Raw genomic sequence first — 25,481 nt, forward strand, 5'->3', positions numbered from 1 at the left:
TGCTCATTGTCAAACAAAGCCAAAGGAGAAATGACAGTAATGTAACATGGTATCATAGCTAGATTCAGAGTATGGCAACCCACTGAAATGTTTTTGTGGTGTTTTGTTTTGTTTTAGCAAATTTAGAACTTCTCTAAAAATATATATATGTTATGTATTTTAATACATAATACAAAATACATAATGTTATTTTAGTCATAATAGTCCATCATCAGATGGACTAAATAGTAGTTGGAATATAAATGAAGATAGATTTACTTCTCGGCAGAGGAAACTTCTTAGACTTTAGCTCAGTGATAGCTAGAGAGGTGAAGAGATACTGCAAGAAGTTCCAACCCATTCCAGCTGAAGTTTCAAATGAAAAGTTTTGATTATAGTGAAAGACAGGAAGTACTTAAAATCTCGGTATTCCATTTTCACAAACTTCAGATTAAGTCTCTACTGGCTCCCTATTCCGATGGAATGTACAGGAGTGAGGAATTCTCCACCTTTGCATGCCACGTGAGGACTCACACAGCACATGGAGCAGCCAGGCTGTCAGCAGCATTTGCAAAATTGAACTACCTTAGTGACAAGAGGAGCTGCTTGGCAGGTTGTGTGGTTTTGAGTGTCTTATTTTCTGTTTGTTTAATAGCAGAAGAAACCTGGGATTGAGAGGGGCTAGGTTAGCTTCTGGTTACAGGAAGTGGCCAGACTGGGAACAGGCCCTCAAGGGAGGAATCTGATCTTGCCATGGGCATCTCAGTCCACGATGCCTATCTCAGCTTGCTTCCCCTCTTCCATTTACAGGACTCAAGTCGGCCTGGTCTGTCTCACCCAATTCCCTCTCACTTTCTCTGCCTCTTTTTGAAATTTATTTTATTTGAGAGAGAGAAAAGGAAGAAAGACTGGGCCCTCCAAGGCCTTCAGCCCTGCAAATAAACTCCGGACACATGCATCACCTTGAGCATCTGGCTTACCTGGGTCCTGGAGAATGGAACCTGGGCCCCTTTGGCTTCGCAGGCATACACCTTAACTGCTGAGCGATCTCTCCAGCCCTCTCCTCTGGCCTCCCTCTGGGAGCATACTGTGCCAGGTGTGGGTGGAACCCTTCTCTGAGCCTAAGCCAACTGGCTGACACACCTGAGGCAGGTGTGCCAATCTCTTCCGGAGCACAGACTACAGAAAGATATCTTACTTGAACCCAGAGAATTCTTGTTCTCGCTCTGACTCTTGGGCTGCCCACAGCTCCATGGCCTGGCTACAATGATGTCTTTCCCACCCTGCAGCCTGGGGTGGCAAAGGGATATTTTCTTTATTACTCTTTTTATGGCTTTTTAATCTCTTTGCAAGAGCATGCCTTTCTTTTTAAAAACCGCTTAACCATTTTTTTTTTTGTTTGTTTCCAGGGCCCATGTTCCTTTTTCCACATGAGCTCCTGGACCACATGGTGTATAGTCCCTCTACCTGGCCGCTTTCCCTTCCCTTTCCCCATGGCCCCCCGAGCCTTGGTCTTTCCTCTCTATGTTTAAATAAAATGTGATGCTTTAAACGTCATTCTTCTCAGTCTGATTTATCCAATTCTTTGGTTAAATTACAGACAAGCATTTAGGGCTTGGGTTTCCAGGATGATTCCTAAAAGTCCCAAGTTTCCAAATATCAGGATGATGGTTTGTAAAGAACTCTAGCCCCTGAGGAGAACAGTGGCGGGGAAGGCTGGAGCAGGGCCATGTGCACACGGCCGCTGTGTGAAGCACAGCCCCGGACCCTACTGAACAATCACAGAGGCAGGAAGAGTTTGAACAAGATAAGCAAGTCAGCCTGGGTCGTTCCCACCAGAACTGTGAAGACCTGTGAACCGGTGATGTTCAGCAGCTACCTTCCTGCAGATATCCACGGGCAACAGTGCTTACTCCCGCACTGAGTTCACAGTCCATATGTTACACCACGATTTTGGCTTTACTACGGTGTTTTACCTGTTTCTTCAAAACTTCTGTGTCCAAGGCTTACATGCACCAACCCCAATATAGCCTCATAGCATTCAAAAATAGAAACTTTTTCTGGAAGGTGGCAATTAGCTTCTTTTGTCATTCACACCTCTTTTTCCTCTTTATTTTAAACTCTAAGTCAGTTGCTATACTGTTTTCAGACCACAAATATTCTCCTCATACTAATTAGGTTTTATTAAAAGAAAAAAAAAAGTGAGTTGGGAGTGGTAGAGCATGCCTTGAATCCCAGAACTCCAGAGGGTGGCTGGGGTAGGGGGAACCCAGGAGTTCCAGGCCAGCCTAAAGTGAGTTCTCACCATGGTCTAGAACAAGACCCTGCCTCGCAAAAGACAGAAGATGAAAGAAACAAGAAAGAAAGGGGGAGGGAGGGTATTACCATGGGATATTTTTTATAATCATGGAAAATGTTAAGAAAAATTGAGAAAAAAAGGATGGAAGGAAGGAAGGAAAGAAGACAGAAAGAAGAAAGGAAGGAAGAAGGAAAGAAAGAAAGGAGAGAGAAAAAGAAAGGAAAGGAAAATATGGGCAAAGATGTAGCTCAGTATAGTAGGTAGAGTGCTTACCTAGCATGGGAAAGGCCCTGGGTTCTAGTGCATAGATTCCTTTTAAAAAAAAGAAAAAGAGGGTTGGAGGGATGCTTAACAGTTAAGGCATTTGCCTGTAAAGCCAAAGGCCCCAGGTTGATTCCCCACGACCCATGTTAGCCAGATGCACAAGGGGGCACACGCATCTGGCGTTCGTTTGCAGTGGCTGTAGGCCCTGGCGCACCCATTCTCTTTCTCTCTCTCTCTGTCTCTCTCTTTCTCTGTCAAATAAATAAATCAATAAAAATTAAAATATATATATATATATTTTTTTTTTAAATTTAATTTATTAGTTTTCATTTCAGTGAATACAGGCAGTTTGGTACCATTATTTAGACTCATCTGTGATCTACCCCCTCCCATTAGACCCTCCTTGTTAATGAAAATGGGTCGTGCATTGTGGAGTTAGCCCACAGTTATTGGTATGATAAATGTCTCTGCAAATCATGACCCAACATGTAACTCTGACATTCTTTCCGCCCCCTCTTCCGCAAGATTTCCCTGAGCCATGTTGGGTTCATTTTTGGTCTGCTTCAGTGCTGAGGTGTTGGGGGCCTCTGAGGCTTTGGCTCTCTGATTTGGTAGGAGTTGATTTTTCTCTGCGTTGATCTCCTTCCCCTTTGTGCTGGAATCCGGTTCACAGGAAAACATCACCCTTGCTTATTTCGCCAGTTGTCCTTAGTTTCAGCTGGGCCCCTTTTGAGGTATGTTGGGGCAGCTCTCTTCTTAGGATCTGCATCTATCTGGAAAAGAGAAGCAGATTCTCCAACGGAGAGTAAGTTAGCACCCGGAAAATTGAGATAACACTTACTTTTTTGATAGACAGTTTGATAGGTGTAGGCCCTCTTATACCCCGTGATTGATGGTAGCTTGATATTGTAGAGTGGGCTTGTGTTTGGGTATGGTTCTGACTTGTTTCCCAGCTCCAGCTAAGGGTCTAGTACCACTGAGTGGATCAGTTAGCCAAATCAAGAGCAATTGATTCCTCACCATGGCTGTGTACCACTATTGCACTTGTGTGGGCATCACATCCAGTTATTTGTTGCTAATTAGGTTAAACAATGTGTTGCTTGGACAGATCTTGGTCATTTCCCCCAGTCGCCTATGTAGCGCCTTCTGGCACTAGACACGCTGACTGTCTGGGGACTGACTCTCTCCTGGCTTCCAGCCATGTCATTCCATTTTACGCGTCAGCTGTGTATGGAGTCTTCAGCAATAGGGTCTTATCACTGGCCTTTGGTGGGTCATCAAGTACTCTGACAGAAGTCTGTCATTGTTTTGGGAAACCTTGTAGGTTTCTCTGATCAAAAGCTCATTGTGGATGGTAGGCCCAAGCTGGAAGTGGGGGTTACAGGTCAGTGTCCACTAAGAAATTGAGGAAAAAGATAACTAATATACAAGAGTTAGAGAGGAGAGAGATAGAGGGGAGAGGGGGAGAGGGAGGGAGGGAAGATGTAGGAGATTTAGGTCAGTCTTGATCCTACCCTCTTCAGTGTCTTGTGGTTCAGGTGTTTCCTGTAAGGGTCTAGTGAAGGTTCAGCCATTTGGTCTGTCTTTTAGGAAGTAGAATTTTATGGTACCATTGCCGTTTGGGTCCGGATTACTGTTTTCCACCCTTTGATTCCCTCCCCACCCTCCCATCCATCTTATTGTCTAGTCCATGAGGTGCTTGCTGGGTATGTAAGGCATCTTGGGCAGATTCAGTTTAGGTGTTGCAGATGAGTGAGACTATGTGTCGATTTTTTTTCTGTGATTGGGTAAGTTCGCTGAGAATGATCTGTTCCAGGTTCAACCATTTTTCCTCAAATTTCTTTATGTCGTTTTTTCTTACTGCTGTATAGAATTCCATTGTGTAGATATACCACATCTTTGTTATCCATTCTTCTAATGATGGACATCTGGGTTGATTCCAGCCTTTAGCTATTACGAATTGAGCTGCTACAAACATGGTTGAGCAAATCTCTCTGGCAAAATATATATTTTTAAAAAAAGAATTATAACACATATTAGATGGGATTTTTCTGGAACTGATAAGAATATCTATTTAAAAGACATCAGGGCTGGAGAGAGGCTCAGCCATTAAAGCATTTGCCTGCAAAATCAAAGGACATAAGTTTGATTCCCCAGGACCCACGTAAGCCAGATGCACAAGGTGGTGCATGTGACTGAAGTTTGTTTGTAGTGGCTGGAGGCTCTGGCATGCCCATTCTATTTCTTGCACTCTCAAATAAATAAATAAATAAAAATTTGAAAAATACATCAAATTTAAATCTTACTGACAGAACAATACAAGTTTATCGCACCTACTCAAAAGCAAAGTGAGATGCTATTCCTAGCTTTATTTAAAATAAGATGCCTTTCAGTATCAACATTTTACTGGACCACCTGCATAGTACAATGAAACAACAACCACAACAAAAAACTAGAAATATAAGGGCAAAAAAAAGAAACAAAATCACTGAAATTAATAAAAGTATGTTTCTAGATAAAAATATATGATATAGAACATAAAGCTAATGATAAGGATATATATAACATATTGTTTTCTAAAGATCATTTCACTGCATAAACAAAATTCCAACCTATAATCTATTCAAATGTGTTTAACGTATTACACATATATAACACATTTAATAATATCATACAGATAATAAAGGAAACATAAGAAAGAGAGCAAAAGAAACATTTTTATAAATGAGATCAAAAACAGGAGAAGCAATAGACAAAGACACCCAATGTCAGTTTCTACATGTGTACACATATGCACACATATCTACAAACACACATATGCCCACACAGCATACTGCATATACACACTTACATGCACACCACGCACACAAACACATGCAAAACTTTCTATTTTCAGAAGATACCATAAAAGAGGCAAACCAAACCCTGTGAAAATATAATTATGATATATAAAATATAGGTATCTAGACTATTTATGAATATTGACAAATTAATTAAGAACTTTAAAAATTCAGTAAAAAAAACTAAGCAAGGAAGAATATGGCCAAATTACATTATAAACTTGTATGAGAATGTCCCTGTGAAACTTATTACAATGTACAATGAACACATGGCAATAGAAATAGTACACATTGAGAATAATCTCTACAACTGCAGCATGCTAGTTTGCCTCTGAGCCTATAAAGAACTACATTAAAGAAGTCGAGGTGGAAAATACAATCAAATAGATTCCAGGTGTTGTTTTAGAGGGCATGCAAAGTGTTTGGTTTTGTTTCTCCATTTTTTCCTCTTCCTCCTCCTTCTTCTTCTTAGTATTAAATGAAGACTGTTTTCCTAAGAGCCATTTTCTAGCTTGTATATGGGAAACTTGGAAATCTGTGGCAAATAATATTAAAGAAAATCTCAACTTTAAACTGTTAAACCTGATGAAAGTAAACCAACTCTTAGAAATCCTACTTTGGTGCCTGCGTACCAACTCCTTGTCCATCCTTCCCATCCACCAAAGAGAACACAATCTATATAGGACCCATTGCAAAGATAATACAGGTTCAGCAGTTATTATTCTTTCTACATTTGGACTTACTTCCTTTTCTTATTTTTTGCTTGCCCACTCCATTCCCACCCTTAATCAGAGAATAAGGGTTTTTGACAATGTGGAACCCTCAGCTATGTATGCTCTTTTCTCCATTGGTTTCCCTAAGTATGAGGTCCACTCCACACCAGAGTTCTACAACTATGGGTTCCACCATCTAGGAATCAAAATATTCAAAATAAATTCTGTCTGTACTGCACTTGCATAGACTTTCCAAGTCACTGCTTCCCATATAACCCAGTGTAGTAACTGGTCACATTATGCTTGCATTGCATTAGGAATTATTCATGATCTAGGTATATGGGAACCAGGTATATGGGAGAGTGGGCATCAATTAGATTCAAAGACTGTGCCAATTTTTAAAAAAATGTTTGGTTTATTTTTATTTATTTATTTGAGAGTGACAGACAGAGAAAGAGGCAGAGAGAGAGAGAGAGAATGAGTGTGCCAGGGCTTCCAGCCACTGCAGATGAAGTCCAGATGCTGGCTCCCCCTTATACATCTGGCTAACGTGGTCCTGGGGAATCGAGCCTTGAACCGGGATCCACAGGCTTCACAGGCAAGCGCTTAACCGCTAAGCCATCTCTCCAGCCCCTGTGCCAATTTTCAGAAAGGAACTCAAACACCCATAGACTGTTGGTATCTACAAAGGGCCTTTGGACCAGACTCTGATGGAGACCAAAGGACAACTGTTTTCAGCTATATGCTTTTCTATCAAGGACTAAATTACCCGTCTTTGCATATCTTTCCTCCTAGCAAACCAGACACTGATACTGGTATTATAGTTGCATGTTTCTGATTCCTATAAAGTTGTTACACACCAGCTTTTGTTTCTTATTTTTAAGCAAAAGACAATGTTAGTTTTTACACTTACAGACATATTTTAACTTCTGTATCACCTTTATTTATTATAGCTGCTCTGTCCCCTCTACATGTCTTAGTGATATAGGTCTTTTGGAAAGGGGATGTGGGAAGAATGTTACCTGAAAATGTCTTTAGATTTTCCTTCACCTTGAATTAACCAACTACCTAGGAACAGACTTGTGGATTGTTACATATTTCTTCCTCAGGACTTTATAAACGTTTACTGTATTATCTCCTGAAATCCATAATTACAGGTGGGAAGATTACTAGCAATTTAATTTTCTTGGTAGGTGATATTTGTGGCGGTACAGGTAGTCTAACTTACTTTAAACGTGAAATGTTCTTTGACGTTAAGAACTCATGTGTCTCTGCATTTCAGGAAAAATTCTCAGCCAATTTCCCTTCAAATATTGGCTCTCCATTATTGCCTTGAATCTTATCTTCCATGCAAACTGAATACACTAATTCTAACCTCCATGTATTTTCAAGGTCCACAACACTGGGAAAGCTCTGTTAAGATTCAGAGACTCAGGCAATATGAGATTTAAAACAAAGATTGTTCCTATGGTGACAAGATCATGGACTCCAACAAGAAGCTCCCACTAGTCGTTAGCCAAAAGAGAGGCTTCACCCACAAAATCTCTCTTAGCTAAAAATGCTTATCCCATTGAACTTATGCTGATGTTATTTTCCACTGGAGAATCTGTTTTTCTTTTTTGGAAGGCAGTGAGAACTGAGGAGATAAACCTCCCCTCACATATCAGGCAGGGCTCAGGTGAAACCACAGAGGAATTGGTGAGATGAGCAGGAGTGCTGCTTCCATGGTGAGCCTGATAACCGGTGCCAGGGTGATGGAGACACACACTGAGGACACTCAAAATGCATCAAAGCAGCACAACAGGTGCAATAGTGGCACGTCTGTCATGGTGGAAACCAACTGCCCTCCAATTGGACTGCAGGCCCGCTCCATGGGGGGAAACATATCCCTGATACTGAAAACTTAAAACAGGGGTAGTCATGAGCCCTAGGGGTGTAACATCTGCTGCTCTCTGGCTAAATGTATATACTATGCTTATCAAACTGCCCAGTAAGCACTTCTCTTAATATTTATACCCTTATATTAATGCTACTCTCACTTTGGGTAGAGAATCTTCTTTTTTCAGATGGCAGTGACTTTGGGATGACTCAGAAGGTATCATAGTGCTGGAAAGAAGTGACTGGAGTACTGAGTAACATCTCGATCACACCTTCCAAGGCTCAGGGTCTAATGCGGAAGAGGTAGCGGAAAGAATGTAAGAGCCAAAGGAAGGGTAGGACTCCTTACAATGTGCTGCCTCCAGACATAAAATGGCCTGGATATCCATGCCCTCACAGTGCCTGACACTACCTACACAAGACCATCCTAAGAGGAGGAAAAGACCGTGACATCAAAATAAAAGAGAGACTGGTTGAGATGGGGAGGGGATATGATGGAGAATGGAATTTCAAAGGGGAAAGTGATAGGGGGAGGGAGGGTATTACCATGGGATACTTTTTATAATCATGGAAAATGTTAATAAAAATTGAGAAAAAAAATGCATCTCCAAATGTATAAAGCCTATTGGTTGCCAGAGGAAAAATGATCCACATTTACATAAATTGACCTCAAGGTCTACCATTGTGAAATTATAGGGATAAAGAGACATTCCTAAAATATTTCTTTCATAGTAATACTGCAAACATAGGAACCACAAAATGTTTGATCTGAAGAGAAACTTCAATTTCCAAAAGTTAATCGTGTAAGCCTGAGAGAGAATAAGAATGATTTCATTTCAAGTTAGTGTCAATTCAGGACGAAACCCAAAATTCCCTGTATTTCAACACAGTATTCTTAATGTCATTCCACACTGCTTTCCAAAAACATTAGAAATATTTTGGCTAGCATATCAAAATCCATTCTGAGATGATTTTCTGATCTGACAATGGAGGGCCTTGACTGCTAGGGTATGGCAGGGAACTGTGAGGCTGACAGGGACAATGAGAGTTAACCCTATGCCCATGACCACGAGGGCACCAGCCCTCCAGCACTGAGCCGTCCACAAGAAGCCAGCCAAAGGTGATCTGATTAAGAAAACGCTTCCAGAAATATTGTGAACTAAAAGGTCTGTTTAGCTCAAAAGCTGAGCATTGGCTCTCAGTACTCACAGGCTCACTCTGGTTTCTGTGGGAGGCTACAAAAATGGAGTTCCTACCAATTTCTTAAGAACTGTGTTTAAGAGCTAAACGGTGGAAATTGATTTAACTAGAAGAGCTTTTTCATGGGCTAAAGGATAGCTAATCATAATTGCCAGTGGAGTGGAGGAAAAGCCTGGTTAAAGGATAAGAAATAAAGAGGAAAACAGCTATGGCAGTAATTAACCAGATGAAATGCACATGCCAGGAACACGGTTGTCTTGGAAAAGAGAGAAAACAGAGCTCACAGTCATGTGTTACTTTAATCTACCCAGTGGTGGGTAATTTCAGTATTTCAGTTTGTGCTACATGTCTATCACTTTGCTAGAGCTGTCACAGAAAAAAGGAAAATAATAATAATAATAATAATAATAATAATAATAATGGCTGAGCTAATAAGCACTACAGTTTGTCTTCCTTTTCCCTTCCCATCAAAATGAAGAGACAAGAAAACTACCCTGCGTTGGTAGGTCTGGATAAGGCAAAGCAAGATATAACTCAACTTGGTCCACATGGACACTGAAACCATTCTAATCAACAAGTGGAGATCCTCGCCCTAGTTAAAGAGCCCCAGAGGACAAATCATAATCCAGAGCATTTCTTTGCTGAGCCTGGAAAAGGAAAACAAATGTAGTCACATCGATGCATTCATGTAAAATGGAAACATAACTTTAATTTTGTTAAGAAGAAAAGGAGAAAGTGAGCTTGTCTGTGTTTCTGCAGTAGTAAAGAAAGCTTGGGGACTTACAGAGAGAGGAATGTCCCACAGATGATTATCAGGAACGGAATTAGGCAGGCAAGAGAAGAAGAACAGATAACAGAATTGGCGTTCTATGACCAAGGGGGACACTGACGTGTTCGTAGGCCAAGTGGGTTTAATTATAAGGCTCTCTTTGGCAGCTGTCATGGTTAGGCAACGCTGACAAAAGAGCTGCCTCTGCAGGCAGTAGGATGGGAGGAATGACCAGCAACACGAAGCAGGCTGCCAAAGTTGGTGAAGAGGGAGTCTGATGCTGTGTCCCTGGGAGATGAGCTGTCCAGGCCTACTGGGTCAAGTGGATCAGCAAGAAAGGGGTAAGAGATTGGTGGTCCTGGTGCCAGAGAGACTAAAGAAAAAGTAGGGCCACCTGCAAAGGAAGACGGCTAGTAGTGCCGGTTATATTGCCCCCATGGAGTCTACAATTCCTCAAGCCTCATCAAAGGCAAGGTCAATATCCATGGGTCTGTCTGGAAGCAGGAACCTCAGCTGAATCACTAGGCTGCATGACCCAGAGGCCTTCAGAATCCCATGGACATGAGAAGCTGTGGATTTAAATAGCAATCAGACAACTGTGCAGTTGGTGTTGAGCAGAGACCAGCCCAAAGGGGAAGAAGCCAGCGAACGTGGCTCTTCGGTCGAAAGATTGAAGACAAGGACTGCGCTCAAATCCCAGTACAGAATGCAGCGCAAATCAGAAACCAAAACCAAAGGTAGTCGCCCACAATGGCACCTGAGTCAACGCTGAACTAACTAAGGTCACTACTCAGGTTCACGGAGGGCGTAGTAAGCCATACCTTTTACAGTCCCACCATAAATCTTCTGTAATAAAAATATTCTCCTGGTTTTGATATGGATTCAGACATGGCTTTTAGCTCCGGCTAAACAAAGCTGAGGTTTCAAGGTCTGGAGCTCGATGTTTCCCAAAGAGGAGAAAATTTTACCTTCTAAGTAACATTTGCCAATGTCTGGAGAGTGTTAAGATTGTCAAGAATTGGACTTGGGAGAGTTACTGACATTGGGTGAGTAGAAGCCAAAAAGGCAAATGACACCCCAACTTCTCCCGGCCACACCACCAATAAATAATGCTCTGGCCTCTTGCAGTTGCCTTTTCACTCGTAGGACAAAACATCCAAATAGAAGCAGCTTGTGGGAGGGAAAGGGTTTATTTCAGGCTTTCCATTGCAAGGGTACGTTTCACCAGGGTTTAGAAGGCATGGCAGAGTAGACAGGAGGGAGGCAGTACAACGCGTTAGCTAGCTCGGTCAAGTCTGGAGCTGGCTACAATACCCAAAAGCCTGCGCCCAGCCACATACCTTGTCCAAAAAGGCACCACCTCCCAAATTACCACCCGCTAAGGATAAGGTATTGAAAACACATGAGGCTATGGAGTGGCTCATTAAACCACTACACAACCCAAGAAATAAAGCTTTGTACAGGGGTGGGGCTGGCAGGGACAAACACCAATGACCAAGAGAGAAATTGCTATTCCTTTATGAGTATTCATTCACCCGGTCATCACACCAGCAAGCACTCAGCCTCTATTGTACGTCAGGCAAACCGGGCTCTGGGGAGACAGTGATGGTCCTTTCCCTCAGAAAGCTGGCAATGTAAAAAGAAAATAAACTCAACTTAACAGCCATCCTTAAAGTTTACAAAAAAATGTCAGGCATGGTGGTGCTTGCCTTTGATCCTAGCACCAGGGAGACAAAGGTAAGAGGATAGCATTAAGGCCAGCCTGAAACTACATAGTAAATTCCAGGTTAGCTTGGGCTACAGTGAGATCCTACCTCAATAAATAAATAAATAAATAAATAAATAAATAAATAAACAAACAAACAAACAAACAAAAAATGGAAGAAAGAAATTTACCAAAACTACAAACAGCCAGCTAGATATGTGACACATATATGCCCACAGTCCCAGCATTTGGGAGGCAGAGGCAAAGACAGAGACAGAGGCAGATAGAATCCAAGGAGAGGGGATCCCTGCAAACTTTAAGCCAGCCTGAGCAACATAGTGAGTTCCAGGAAAGCCACATCTACTTAGAGAAACCCTGTGTGATGGTTTGAATGGAATTTCCCCCATAGGCACAGGCGTTGTAAATACTTGATCCTTAGCTGGTGGCAATTTGTGAAAGTTGGGAGGTAGATAGAGCCTTGGAGGAAGTGTGTTGCTGGAGGTTAGCCTTGAGGTTATTAGTCTAGCCCCACTGAGTGTTCATAGCAAGCTCCCCTAAGGCTTTGTCCCTGCTGTTGTGACAAGGCATGCCGTGGGCTTCTTGCTACGTTCTGCCATGCTTTCCCTCACAGGACCACCCTTCTCCTCAGAACTATAAGCTGGCACAAACCCTTTCCTTCGGGTAGAGTGTTTTGTCCCAGCAATGAGAAGGTCACTGCTATATCCTGCCTTTAACAACAACAACAACAAAAAAAATTACAAAAGGCAGAAACATAAATTACTACTGTTTTCTTCCTTTCTGTGCTTTGAAGATTACTTTGAAATATTCCCAGAGGAAAACCTGGTCTTCAAAAGCATCTAGCATTTCCAAGAGCACAGACGATTTGGAAGGAGAAACCAATAATTAGAGCGTGAGCAGAGAAGTGATAGAAGGGGCCAGCGTCATGAATCAGCCCACTCGACAGCCTCCGCACTTCAGTCACCAACCAGAAGGGTCTCTTATAAAATACAGCTGGGGATGGTTTGGGGTAGAGGTGAGATGCACAGGTGATGCTTGGTTCAAAAGCTAAAAAGCAAAGAACAGTGCAATATTAATGATGGAGTCTAGGTACTGGCTGGACAGTAAATTAATTTCCATTTTCCTTTATGTTTGAAAATTGAAATAATACAATGTTGAACAAAATGCAGCTTAATTAGTCCCCACTCCTTATTTTTAAAAAATATTTTATTTTATTTAATTTTTGAGAGAGAGAAAGAGGCAAACAGAGAGAGAGATGGACATTCCAGGGCTCCAAGCTACTGAAAATGAATTCCAGACACATGTGAAACCTTGTGCATCTGGCTTATGTGAGTACTGGGGAATTAAACATGGGTCTTTAGGCTTTGCAGGCAAGTGCCTTTACTGCTAAGTCATCTCTCCAGCCCTCCACTCCTTGTTTGATAAAGAAACATTTATACTAAACAGTTTGTATGTGGCCAGCCTTGTCACCTGCTGCATTCAGAGCACAGCTATCGCAGGGTATTTGAGACACGTGCACATGGACTTGAATCACTGGCATTGCCTGCAAACTTGCCAGAAAGGAAGAAATTCAAAACCAAGACATTCTCCATCAAAACTTGCATTTTAGTACCATCTCCAAGAGATTCACATGCACACAAAACCTTGAGCATCCCTGGGATAACAGAAATATCAATGTTGGGCTGGAGGGATGGCTTAGCAGTTAAGGCATTTGCCTGCAAAGCCAAAAGATCCAGGTTTGATTCCCCAGGACCCACTTTAGTCAGTTGCACAAGGGAGTGCATGCATCTGGAGTTTGTCTGCAGTGGCTGGAGGCCCTGGTGCACCCATTCTCTCTCTCTCTCTCTCTCTCTCCCTCCCTCCCTCTTTCTCTGCCAAATAAATAAAAATAAAATGTTTTTCAAAAGAAATATCAATGTTTTTACAGACACACACTCTATTTTGTATTCATAAAGTATATATATGTCAATTCTAACCAGTGATGAGTCTGGAGTTTCAATTCTGTCCCTCCAGCTAAGCTACTCACATTCCCAGAAAACGTCATCTGGTGCTGGCAGCTCTCCGGCAGCCATCACATAGTCCTGGCAACTCCACTGGGTCTCCACACATGTAATCCAATAAGCCTGCTTCACATTGCCCATAGCCATTTCCAAAATACAAAACCATGTTGCAAATTCAATGACCCTATCTTTCCTGCATTTATAATACTCCATAATACCAGGTAGGCTGCCAATTTGTTAATCCAGGAGGGAATAAAGCTGAATTTGAAGAATGGCACATTCCTTCAGCATTCAGGCCCCTTCAAATGACTGCATTCTCCCTGTTGTCCCAGTGCAGATCAGATGTCCCAATCTCAGTGGTTGTAATCTCTCAAACAATTGCAGCTGAACAGGTAGCAGTTTCAGCCAAAATATTTCACTTTTTTCTGTGTCATCCCTCTGCTCACAACAGTCCATTTCTACACAGTGCAATGCTGTACATGTTCCCAGGGCACAGGCAAGCAGAACACAGCAAGCCTCTTACACAAACTGCTTCTAGCCCAGTCCAGGCAAAGTTCTTTCTCACCCTCACAAGCCAAACCTTGCAGTCCATAGTTCTTACTGCAGGTCTTTCAACTCGGACCATAATGGACTATCAAGCTGTATTTAGATCAAGGTGTATCTTAGGTCAAGGTTTCAAATTAATCCAAATTCTTCCTGCAAAGCAGTTCTAAAAGGCCAAAAGCTACACAGTCAGGTTTCTAGCAGCAATAAAACCACTTCTCAGTACCAATTTAACTGTTGCAGTCAGGTTCACATTGCTGGAAGAAAACATCTGACCAAGAGTAGCTTGTGGGAGCAAAGGGTTTATTTTGGCTCACAGACTTGAGTGGAAGCTCCATGATATCAGGGGAAATGATGGCATGAGCAGAGGGTAAACATTACCTTCTGACCAACATAAGGTGGAAATAGCAACAGGAGAGTGTGCCAAAGACTGGCAAGAGGAAGCTGGCTATAACACGCATAAGCCCACTCCCAACAACATACTGCCTCCAAGAGGCCTCAATTCCCAAATTGCCATCAGCTGTGGACCTAACATTCAGAACACCTAAGGTTATAGAAGACACCTGAATCAGACCATCATACACTTCCTCCCCTCAACAACGGTATTCTCAAAATACTACAGAACTTTGTGCTTCATGAAGACAGACACATTACTCTACTTTTTCAGCATTAGGCATTACAATGACCTCATTTCCAATAGTTCTGATCAGCACTTGAGTTACCTTATCATTAGTAGATCTAGTCTTTTTGGTATTTTATTACCTCCTCATCTCTCAATTTATAAATATAAGTCAAAGAAAAATTTTAAAGACCAACCAATTGCTAAGTGTTCAGGAAGCCCTTATGCCTGGGACATATTCATTCATTGTCCCCACTTTTTTCCATTATTAGTTAATAGAATATTCCATCTACAAAGGATGCCAACCAAGATCCTGGTAGCTAAAACTTGAGAGGGGATTATGGTTTTTATTTGTTTGTTTGTTTGTTTGTTTGTTTGTTTGTTTGTTTTGGTTTTCTGAGGTAGGGTCTCACTGTATCCCAGGCTGACCTGGAATTCACTCTGTAATCTCAGGGTGGCCTCGAACTCACAGCAATCCTCTTACCTTTGCCTCCCGAGTGCTGGGATTAAAGGCATGCACCACCACGCCTGGCCTGGATTATGGTTTTTGTTAGTAGAATAAGTAATCTCTAAATCTAGCTCTATCAACCATGCTTGGAAGCTCTGCAAACTATTCACACACAGCAATGATAAAATGAGAAGGAAGTAACCATGCTACCCAGCTTTCTGACAAAATCCTGTTGGAGTAGCACACAGTATGGCCCACAAATCTACAAAGAGCCTTACTTTACTCTTAATCTAAAATGTACCCCTTAGGAACATCAAGCAGCAGAAAGAAAGATAAGGGACACCCTGCCAGCCTCATCTTCAGACACTGCTCCTGCTACTTCTGTGACCCAAATACACTTAGTTCCTCAGATCCATTCCGCCCTTATCTAAACCTTAAGACACACAAGTGCTGATTGCTCTGCTTAAAATACTCTTCCACCCACAGTTTTCTTTCAGTGAACAAGCCCTGTTCGTGCTTTGGGTCTCTGAGTCCTTCTCTATACCAGCTTGTATTTTTATTAGGTCCTTCATCACGCCGCACTGAAACAATGTGTTTGCTTGTGTGCAGCCCATCAGGTTGTTGGAATACAGAGGGCAGGTGCAACTCCTTGAACCTCCTTAGCTCAAAATTATATCTATAATTTTTTCTAGAAAATACCCGCTCAGTTATTTATCCAATGAACGAAATTCCGCATCACCCTTTTGTAGCCTGTTTAGCCCCACTCCAGCATCTTTAAGTCCATGTTCTTCTCAGCAAACATTTCTAATCTTTTTAAAATCTTTTTTAAAAATATTATTTATTTATTTATTTGCAAGGAGAAAGAGGCAGAAAGAAAGAGAGAATGGGCACACAGCCATTGCAAACGAACTCCAGATGCATTCACCCCGTTGTACATCTGGCTCATGTGAGTCCTGGAGAGCCAAACCGGGATCCTTTGGCTTTGCAGGCAAATGCCTTAACTGCTAAGCCATCTCTCCAGCAATATTTATAACTTTTTGAACAACAAAAATTTTCAGAAATAAGAATTTACACCAGGCATGGTCGTGCACACCTGTAATCTCAGCACTGAACAGGAATAGGATCACGCTAGCCCAGTCTGTATAGTAAAGCCGACCGTCTCCAAAAGTGTGGGTGGGGGGGTTGGGGGTAAAGGGAGAAATTGATTCTAAAAGTCTCTAGGGGAGAAAATTATTGACTCTTCAAAAAATGCAAAAGGAGAATTTCTTTTTTTAATCTAGGATTTCATGACTTCTGTGACAGCTGAAAGAAATATATTGCCTTAGTCATCATTATTCTTTTTATTCTCTTAACCAGTTTGAGGAAACATGTTTTGCTTTTGTTTTAAACAGGAACAGATTGCTCAGGGTTGGGGAGAGCCAGATGCAAATCAGAAAGACCTTCCTCTTTCATTTTGCATGATCTTGCTCTCTGTTCAGCCCCGATCTACTGACTGACCTACAAGATAAAACTACTGTTTCCTACAAGGAACTGTAAGCCTCCTGTGTAGCCAACCCAAGGAAGTCAGTGTGGAGAGAAGCTGGCGGTTCTGTTCACAGTGGCCATAGGACTTGAACCCCAGGTGGCTTGCATCCAACCTGGGAAGGGTAATTGGAGATAAAAATCAGATTTTCAGCTGCTACGATGAACCAGGCAAATCGAGGAACAATGTTGCCCACCAGCCCAAAGGAGGAACAAGCAGTTGGCATCAGCTCCAAAATTCCTTCTGGCATGTTGTAACTCTGAATTAATCTGAATTTGTTGTCTTATTTATTTACCAAGTTCTCTTTAAGTACCAGGTACTGTCCAGAAAGTGTTAGAAGCACAACGTATGTAGCCATCCATACAACCAGAAGAGGTATCTATCTTTATCCTCATTTCACATAGATATTAAATCTCAGAGAAAGCAAGTAATGTAACCATAGAATTAAAAAATAATGTAGCCTAGATTCAAGTGCAAGTCTAAGAGATTTAAAACCCAATATTTTTTCCTCTGTACCTAAAAACATGGTTCCTTGGAATAGCTACAGGAATATGCCCAACCTTTTGGAGGTAGCCCAAAACATAAAAACAACCATGCTACATAGCCTATAACATCACATTAGGCATTCTATAGGAGACCAGTAGTTGACCCTAGACAGACTTATATCTCTAACAATAGTCACATATTAAGGCTTTTCTGGCAGTACTTAGACAAAGGTTAAGTATCCATATACCCTGGTTTCACTTAAAAAGTGAAGGTCATTCCAGAATTCTAAGAGGCTTCATAAGTCCTATTCCCCAGATTTAAATTTCCTTCCAGTGGTCTCCACTTAGGGCAATTCAAATTCAAATTATTTGTTGTTTAAGTCCAGCCTTCTACAATACCCCTCAGGGATTTGCAATAACCCTTGTCACTTGCATGTGTGTATATGTTATCAGTCACCCTAAAGATTTAACTTCCTCACTGCAGTATGAGGTCCAAGATGACAGGCAGGACAGAGTGACCATGACTCACTCTTCGCATTGCTGGTCCCAGGACCTGACACATACAGCCACTCTTTAAGTCTTAGTTGAATTGCTCTAGTGGAGGCAAATACCACCATTGTGAAAACAACTAACTCTAAGGCAATTGAATAAGAGCTTCCATATACGTATAGGTTCAGCCTGATGTGTAAGTGATCCAGTAGTTCCATTCAGAAGAAAGCTGTTTGCAACAGTTGCACAGTGAAATGATAGGTAGGCTAAATTTAAGAATGAGTAAAATTTGCCAAGTGGAGAGGGAATGAGAATCAAGTCAAATCCAAGATAGAAAACTATAAGCAAAGGCAGGGTAGTGGGAAAGTCCAGGAGAAGCTGGGGGCAAAGGGCTCCTTTGGATTGATTTCCTGAGGTTTTGAGGGCTTAAAGAGTTGAATGAACAGAGTGGGAAGGGTTGAGCATGCTTGCCAACAATATCAAAGTGAACCTACTTATTTCTTTCCATTTGATGCTTAATATATACTTTAAGTAACGGTGGTGTCCAGAGGCCATGAAGCCTCTGGAAGAGGTGTGGAGATGAATAGGCTGCTGTCTAGAGCTGTTTACACCTCCCTTCACTGGCAGGACTTTAGGAGGAATTGAGGTTGAGGGACCCATAGGGGCAAAAATTCATCCAGACCAGGGAAAACACTTTTAGATGAGGGAAGCCTCCTATGAAAAGTGAGCAATGAAGTCCTTCCCATCAACATATTCCTGAACTAGTGCTTCAGGAGATCCCGTGGTCAAGGGCAAGGGAAGATAAGTCAGTTTTCCCTCCTCCAGTCTAAAGAGCTCTGGGGCAGAAGCTCTCCATCTTGACAAACTGTGGGATCATTCAGGGTCTAGTGATGCCAACCCTTTGCAGAAGGCCTCAGGCACTGGTATTTTCAGAGCTCCTCAGTGAAGTCAATGGACAGTCAGGGCCAGAAGCTGTTGCTCTAAGTGGGTGGGTACGAAGATGGTAAGATGAGGATTCAGTAGATGCAGGCTCAGCCCACACATCTGCATTTCAAAGTACTTTGTTTATTTAAGAGACAGAAAGGGGCAGAGAGAGAGAGAGACTGAGAGATGGTGGGGGGGGAGAGAAAATGGTTTGCCAGGTCCTCTAGCCACTGCAAACAAACTGCAGACGCAATGCATCACTTGGTGCATCTGGCTTACATGAGTACTAGGGAATCGAACCTGGATCATTAGACTTTGCAGGCAAGCTCCCTAACCACTAAGCCATTTCTCCAGCCCACATCTGCTTTTTAAAAAGGACTCCAAGGGCTGTAGAGATGGCTTAGCGGTTAAGCGCTTGCCTGTGAAGCCTAAGGATCCCAGTTCGAGGCTCGGTTCCCCAGGTCCCACGTCAGCCAGATGCACAAGGGGGCGCACGTGTCTGGAGTTCGTTTGCAGAGGCTGGAAGCCCTGGCGCGCCCATTCTTTCTCTCTCCCTCTACCTGTCTTTCTCTCTGTGTCTGTCACTCTCAAATAAATAAATAAATAATTCTTTTTTTTTAAAAAAAAAAAAAGGACTCCAAGTGATTTTCAATCACTCCAAGTGACTCTAGGGAAAATCCTGCTCTCAGATTGGCCTCTAATAGCTATGCAATGAATACCTGAGAGAGTCCATGTGTGAAAGCTGCTATCTAATCATGGATCATGGTTACATAACTGCAATTTCTAACGTGTTCTTATTCCCAAGGATGATGATGAAAACATCCTTCTAAGAATACTCATTCGCTATGTAAGAAAGTGGAGCATGAAGTGTGTGATAAACTTACAATGTCCTGGATGACTTTACCCATTAAATCATCTCTGTTCTCAGATGTCACCTACTCTCCTGAAGGTGATGCTGAACAACAGCACATTTGGGCCAAAGTCAGAATGGGTGTGGAGGGAACCTTACTGGATTTTAAAGACAGGGCATCTTTAGGACAAAAGTTAAGTCCTCTCAAATGAACAGGTGTGTGCAAGTATGTCATGTTGGCTGAACCAGAAGCATCTATCTTCCCAAGGTTAATTCAAAATGTTTCTTTAGCTGGGAATGATAACATATACCTTTAATTCCAGCACTTAAGAGGGAGGCAGAGGTAGGAGGATCGCTGTGAGTTCAAGACCACCCTGAGCTACATAGTGAATTCCACATCAGTCTGAGCTACAGCAAACAACTAAAAAAAAGAGAAAGTTTCTTTAGTAGTCTTGTGCAATTAATAAAAGTGAGGCTATTTACAGAATTCTATAAATCTATGAATGAGAAACAAAGCATTAAGCTTTAATGAAAATGAAATTGTATATGTCTATAATTTCCCAAAAGATAACAAAGATAGGTTTGCTTGGCATTTACCTTCCTAAAGGACAATGGTCTGCCTGAAAAGATTATGAGCTGGTAAGTACCTGGTATGTGATCAACAGGGCTTCCTTGTAAAGAACTCTTTTAGGAACTCCAATCAGAGATCAGATGATCCTCTGAGAAACAGTATACCACCTCTTGGGGACAGAGGAGGCATCTTTATGTCTGGAGGACAGAAGAGTCCAGAAAAGGGAAAAGGAAACTTTGTCAAGGTGTATGGTATTAGGTGACTGCCCTTTTTCTGACACACAGAATTTTTGAGTCATTTTAGGGCTTTGGCATTCCCTTTGCTTAGTGCAAAGGCTCCTGGACACACATTGGAAGTCACCACCCAGCCTGGCCCTGTGAAACTCTGAGGGCTGCGCCACCCAGAATCTCCTCCCCAGGACATCAAGTGCCTATCACTGCAGCCAGCAAAGCCTGTTGTCAGAGGGTTCTTGGGTGGCACAGGCAAGCACCTTAACCACTGGACCATCCCTCCAGCCTTTATTTTTTTCTTTCCATTACAGTTGGTCCTATTTGGTCCTATTTGGCCATGAGGATGGCTCAGTCCATGCACAAGAGAAAAGATGTCAGAAGTTTTCAAACTAATCAAGGCACATCAATCATGAATCATTTAATAGATTCTGGAAGCCTATTGGAGTTTGCAAACTTTTTCAAATTTTTTTTTATTTTATATTTGAACTTCCCTGAAAATGTGTGAAGTAAAACAGGATGAGATTATGTATTCATTATAGTCTTACAGACTAGGAACCCATGATTTCTAAGGATTGTGTGTGCTCCACAGGTCACACAAGTAGGATGGGACAGCAAGCTCTTTTCTTTATACCATACCATGTGACCTTTTCCATTTCTGCCCAAGAGTGCCCTAGCTAGCCCTCTCAGAATGGAAAAGTTTAACCAGCACATAACCAAACAGGATTGATGGGATATGATCCCTAAGATAACTATGTCTCCTTCCACTCTTTTCGTAAAGATTAATCAATGAAGAGCTTTCTTCACGGACTTGGATGAAAATGCAAAAGTCCCATGATTCTCTCTCCAGATCACTCTGTAAAGAAACAATTCAACCTCATCTCGAAGCTGCAATCCATCTCAAATTCAAAATTAAGAGGATCCAATTGCATGCAGTAATTACAAGTTTTAAGCCTGGTGAAATTAAACATTCTCCCTCCTTGCCCCTAACACTTTAGATAGAGAATGTTAAAGATGAGATTACAACAATTTAATGATCTAAATGGGTCTTTGTCATGCTGCTAGAATTGGGCAGTCCTCTGAGCAGGAATACGTTTAAAGAACTCCATTTTACTCCAGTCAGACAGCCTGCATCGACAGAAAATGGAAATGAAGTCCGGAGACAGGATGAGTGGTTATAGCTCCCAGCTTATTTGCCTTATTTGAACATAGTCTGAACAGTTGGTTGGCTGTGATTGACTGGAGCTCAGCTGCTGCAATTGGCTGACAGTCAGCCAATTGTCACAAAAGTATGCTTCCAGATTAGGCTTTCGGTTAGTTAGTTAAGGTACTGAGTTAGCTGCAGCTCATTATGTAAGGATTCATGTACAGAGGCATCCTCAGCCCAAATTGAGTTTAATTTAACAGTGGGAAGACAGGAAGGTGTTGAGGCGGGGGAGGAGTCCTACTTCCTTGTACTTCTCCATTTTGCTAAAATGATTCTCATCCAAACTGCTTCAAGGCCAAATGGTGTTGAAAGGACAGAGGGAGTTGGGATGGGGCACCAACTAGTACTATAAAACAGTCCAAAACTGTCTCATAATACTGACTCTTAGGAGCTCATTTATGGATTCTTAGAAAGACCATATGCCTAAGACTTCTCATCTGAGATTCCCTTGACATGAGTCACGGATGCTCCTCCAGTTCATCACTCTAAAGCAAACCAGCCTGTCTCTGCCTGTTGGCTTGCTTAAACAAGAGCAAACACTGGGCTGCGCCGTGTCCTAATTCCATAGCCAATGCAGTGAGCGCCCTGGAAGCCCCTTGCACTAGGCTTGAGGTAAAGTGCAAGAACCTCTCTCCACCCTTAAGCAAGCTGGATTCCCAGCACAGCTTTCTCCAAAGAAGTCCTCTTCAAACTTTTTCCTCCAAGCCAGGTATAGTTGCATAAACCTGTAATCCTAGCATTTAGGAGATGAAGGCAGGAGGATTGTAAATTTTAGGCCAGCCTGGGCTATATAAGACCTGTTTCCAAAAAAAAATATCCTTCATCCACCCCACCTTTTTAGACCTTCCAAGACTTGTAAGAGCCACAGAGTTGCTTTTGAGACATATAACCTTTCAGACTTTACATTTTGATCTAGGAAACACTAGTAATGCCACAGACCATCGTCATCATAGCCAAAGGCTGCATTAAGTAAGCATGAAAACTGATCCCTGATATTTAGGTATCCTTTCTAACTGGAAAGGTGCTGACTGGCCTGAGAAACTGCAAGAAGATTGTGGTGGTTTGATTCAAGTCCTCCCCCCTCCCATCTAAACTTAGGTGTTCTGAATGCTAGGTTCCCAGCTGATGGAGATTTGTGAATTAATGTTCTGGAGGCAGTGTATTGTTTGGGGCAGGTTTATGGTTGTTATAGCCAATGCCCCCTTGGCCAGTGTTTGGCACACTTTCCTGTTGCTATGGTCCATCTGTTATCAGCCAGGAGGTTGATGTCCACCCTCTGCTCATGCCATCATTTTCCCCTGCCATGATGGAGCTTCCCCCTCGAGACTGTAAGCCAAAATAAACCCATTTGTCCCCCACAAGTTGCTCTTTGTCAACTGTTTTCTGGCAACAATGCAAACCTGACTGCAACAAAGATGGAGGCAGCCCTGACCACGAGTGCTGCAGATGCTGGTTGTGGAGAAATAACTTGGACTTGAACAGTGTGTCTTCCACCCCTTGCATTGAAACAAAGACCTAGAACAAAGGGGCAGTCAGAGAGAACCACCATGAACTGAAGAGTATGGCACAAAAAAGATCTTGATATCCTCTTTAGCCCTCACAATCTCTCTCTCTCTCTTTCTATCACTGTTGTCTTGGCTCAAGGCACTAACATCATTCACCTCAACTAATGCAATGGCCTCTAAGCAAATGTGCCTACATTTGTTATTCCTCTTTCCTGCAACCCTCCCCAGTGCACTCTCATTATCTAGAGGATAGATGCTCCCCTCTCACTTCACCTTCTGTTGCCTTCCCTATCCAGCTATCTCAGATGCTGCCTCCAAACTTCAATGTGATCTGGCTTCCCTTTCATATGCCTTCCTGTCCATCAAACTCTCCTACTCCTACCTTAGCATCACCTTCTATTTGGAAATAGAGCTACATTTTGGACCTGCCGCCATTCCCCTTTTAGTGTGCACTCCCTATGTACGAATGTCTAGAGTCCCAGACTCCCCGTTAACTATGTTTCTGAACATGAAATCAGCCTCATCAGTCAGGTACAATCACTCAAAGATCAGAAGGTGGGATGAGGAAGAAGATGCGTGGTTTGAATTGGGTGACCCCCAGAAAGCAGTTTGTGTGAGAGGCTTAATGCCTGTGTCCTGAGAACTTGTGCAAGGTTGCATTGCACAGAAATAGACCTGTGTGAGTAGATGGATATGGCACAGAAAGAAATGAAATTTTGGGTCTGAAACTGCTGCCCATTCAATGGCAAGTGTTTGAGAGATTGAAACCATTGAGATTGGGCCAGATGTTCTGCATTGGGACAGCAGGAAGAATGTGGACTCTTGAAAGCAAGGGGCCTAAATGCTAAGAAGTGTCCTGTTCTTCAAAGCCAGTTTTGTTTCTACATGGATTAATAAATCTGAGGGTCTACCTAGTCTTATGAGAATATAACAAATGTAGGAAAGAGACGGTCATTGGATTTGCAACACTGTTTTTGTTGTTGTTGTTGTTTGGTTGTTTCTTTTTTTCTTGTTTGTTTTTGGCAATTTCCATGGGCAATGTGAAGCAGTGTTGTTGCAAGTCCCTATTTAGAGGCCTGATGGATCCATGAGGATTAACTGTGGGTTGCCATGGAGACCTGGTGGAGATGCCACGACTATGGGACTAGATGACTGCCAAGAATTGCTGCCAGTAAAGATGGAATTTTTCTCCAGGTTTTTGAAAAGCCCAGCTGGAAGGGTGGAATTGGAGCTCCAGAGAGTGGTCACTGGTTAGAAATATCTGACCTGGAGACTTGTCACTGGTTAGAGTTGTCAGACTTGGAGTCTCAAAATTTGATGTTTGCCCTGTTGGTTTTAAAACTTGTATTGGGCCTTTTTTTCCCACGTGTCCCTCGGTCCTGCCTGTCTGCAGGTCTCTCTCTCCTTGCGGTGGCGGCGGGAGAGCGGAGTCCGAAGTGCGGCGGCCAGAGTCATGTTGTGACAAGCATTTAGAAAGTTCCTTCCGCTCTTTGACAGAGTGATGGTTGAAAGGAGTGCAGCTGAAACTGTAACCAAAGGTGGCATTATGCTTCCAGAAAAATCTCAAGGAAAAGTATTGCAAGCAATAGTAGTAGCTGTGGGATCAGGCTCTAAAGGAAAGGGTGGAGAGATCCAACCAGTTAGTGTGAAAGTTGGAGACAAAGTTCTTCTCCCAGAATATGGAGGCACCAAAGTAGTTCTAGACGACAAGGATTATTTCTTATTTAGAGATGGTGACATTCTTGGCAAGTATGTAGACTGAAATTACCATTTAAATGGCACCATATGAAGCTGCCCATTCCACTGAAATTCTGAAATGTCTCATGTAAATAATTTCCATGCCTTTTATAATAAACTGGTGATATCTAAGCAACTGAAAAAGAACTTGTATTGGTCGAATCTTTCTTTGCTATGCCCAATGCCATCTTTTGCAGTGCAGATGTTTATTCTGTGTCATTATGGTTTTATTTTTGATATGATGGCTCAGTTAAGAGACTTTGAACTATGGGGATTTTTAACAGCATTGGGATTAATAAAAACTATGGGGAGCTTTAAAGTTGGACTGAGTACATTGTATTTTACATCATGGATGGTTGTGACTTTACAGGGACCAGGGGTAGAACGTGGTGGTTTGAATTAGTTGTCCCTCATAAATTCATGTGTCCTGGACAGTAGGTCCCAAACTGGTTTTAATTTGGGAATTGGAGCCTCCTGGAGGCAGTGTGTTGTTGGGAGCGGGCTTATGGGTGTTACAGCTAGCTTTCCCCTGGCAATGTTTGGCTCACCCTTCTGCCACTGTTTGCCATCGGCTATGGCAGAGGTGACATCCTGCCTCTGCTCATGTCATCCTTTTTCCTTCCATCATGGAGTTCCCCATGAGCCTATAAGCCCTTTCCTCCCACAAGCTGCTTTTGACCCAGTGCTTT

At 42.3% G+C, this 25,481-nt stretch overlaps 1 protein-coding gene across 1 annotated transcript; it reads left to right on the forward strand.

Annotated features, from left to right (window-relative positions):
- Nucleotides 1-24,508: 24,508 nt before the first annotated feature.
- Nucleotides 24,509-24,924, forward strand: LOC101603006 (10 kDa heat shock protein, mitochondrial). The gene is given in 1 exon segment (XM_004660765.2): nt 24,509-24,924. A coding segment is annotated over 1 exon segment (309 nt). The 3' UTR covers nt 24,818-24,924.
- Nucleotides 24,925-25,481: the final 557 nt, after the last annotated feature.

The sequence above is a fragment of the Jaculus jaculus genome, chromosome 8 (assembly GCF_020740685.1).
Source record: "Jaculus jaculus isolate mJacJac1 chromosome 8, mJacJac1.mat.Y.cur, whole genome shotgun sequence".
In the NCBI taxonomy this organism is placed as follows: Eukaryota; Metazoa; Chordata; class Mammalia; order Rodentia; family Dipodidae; genus Jaculus; species Jaculus jaculus.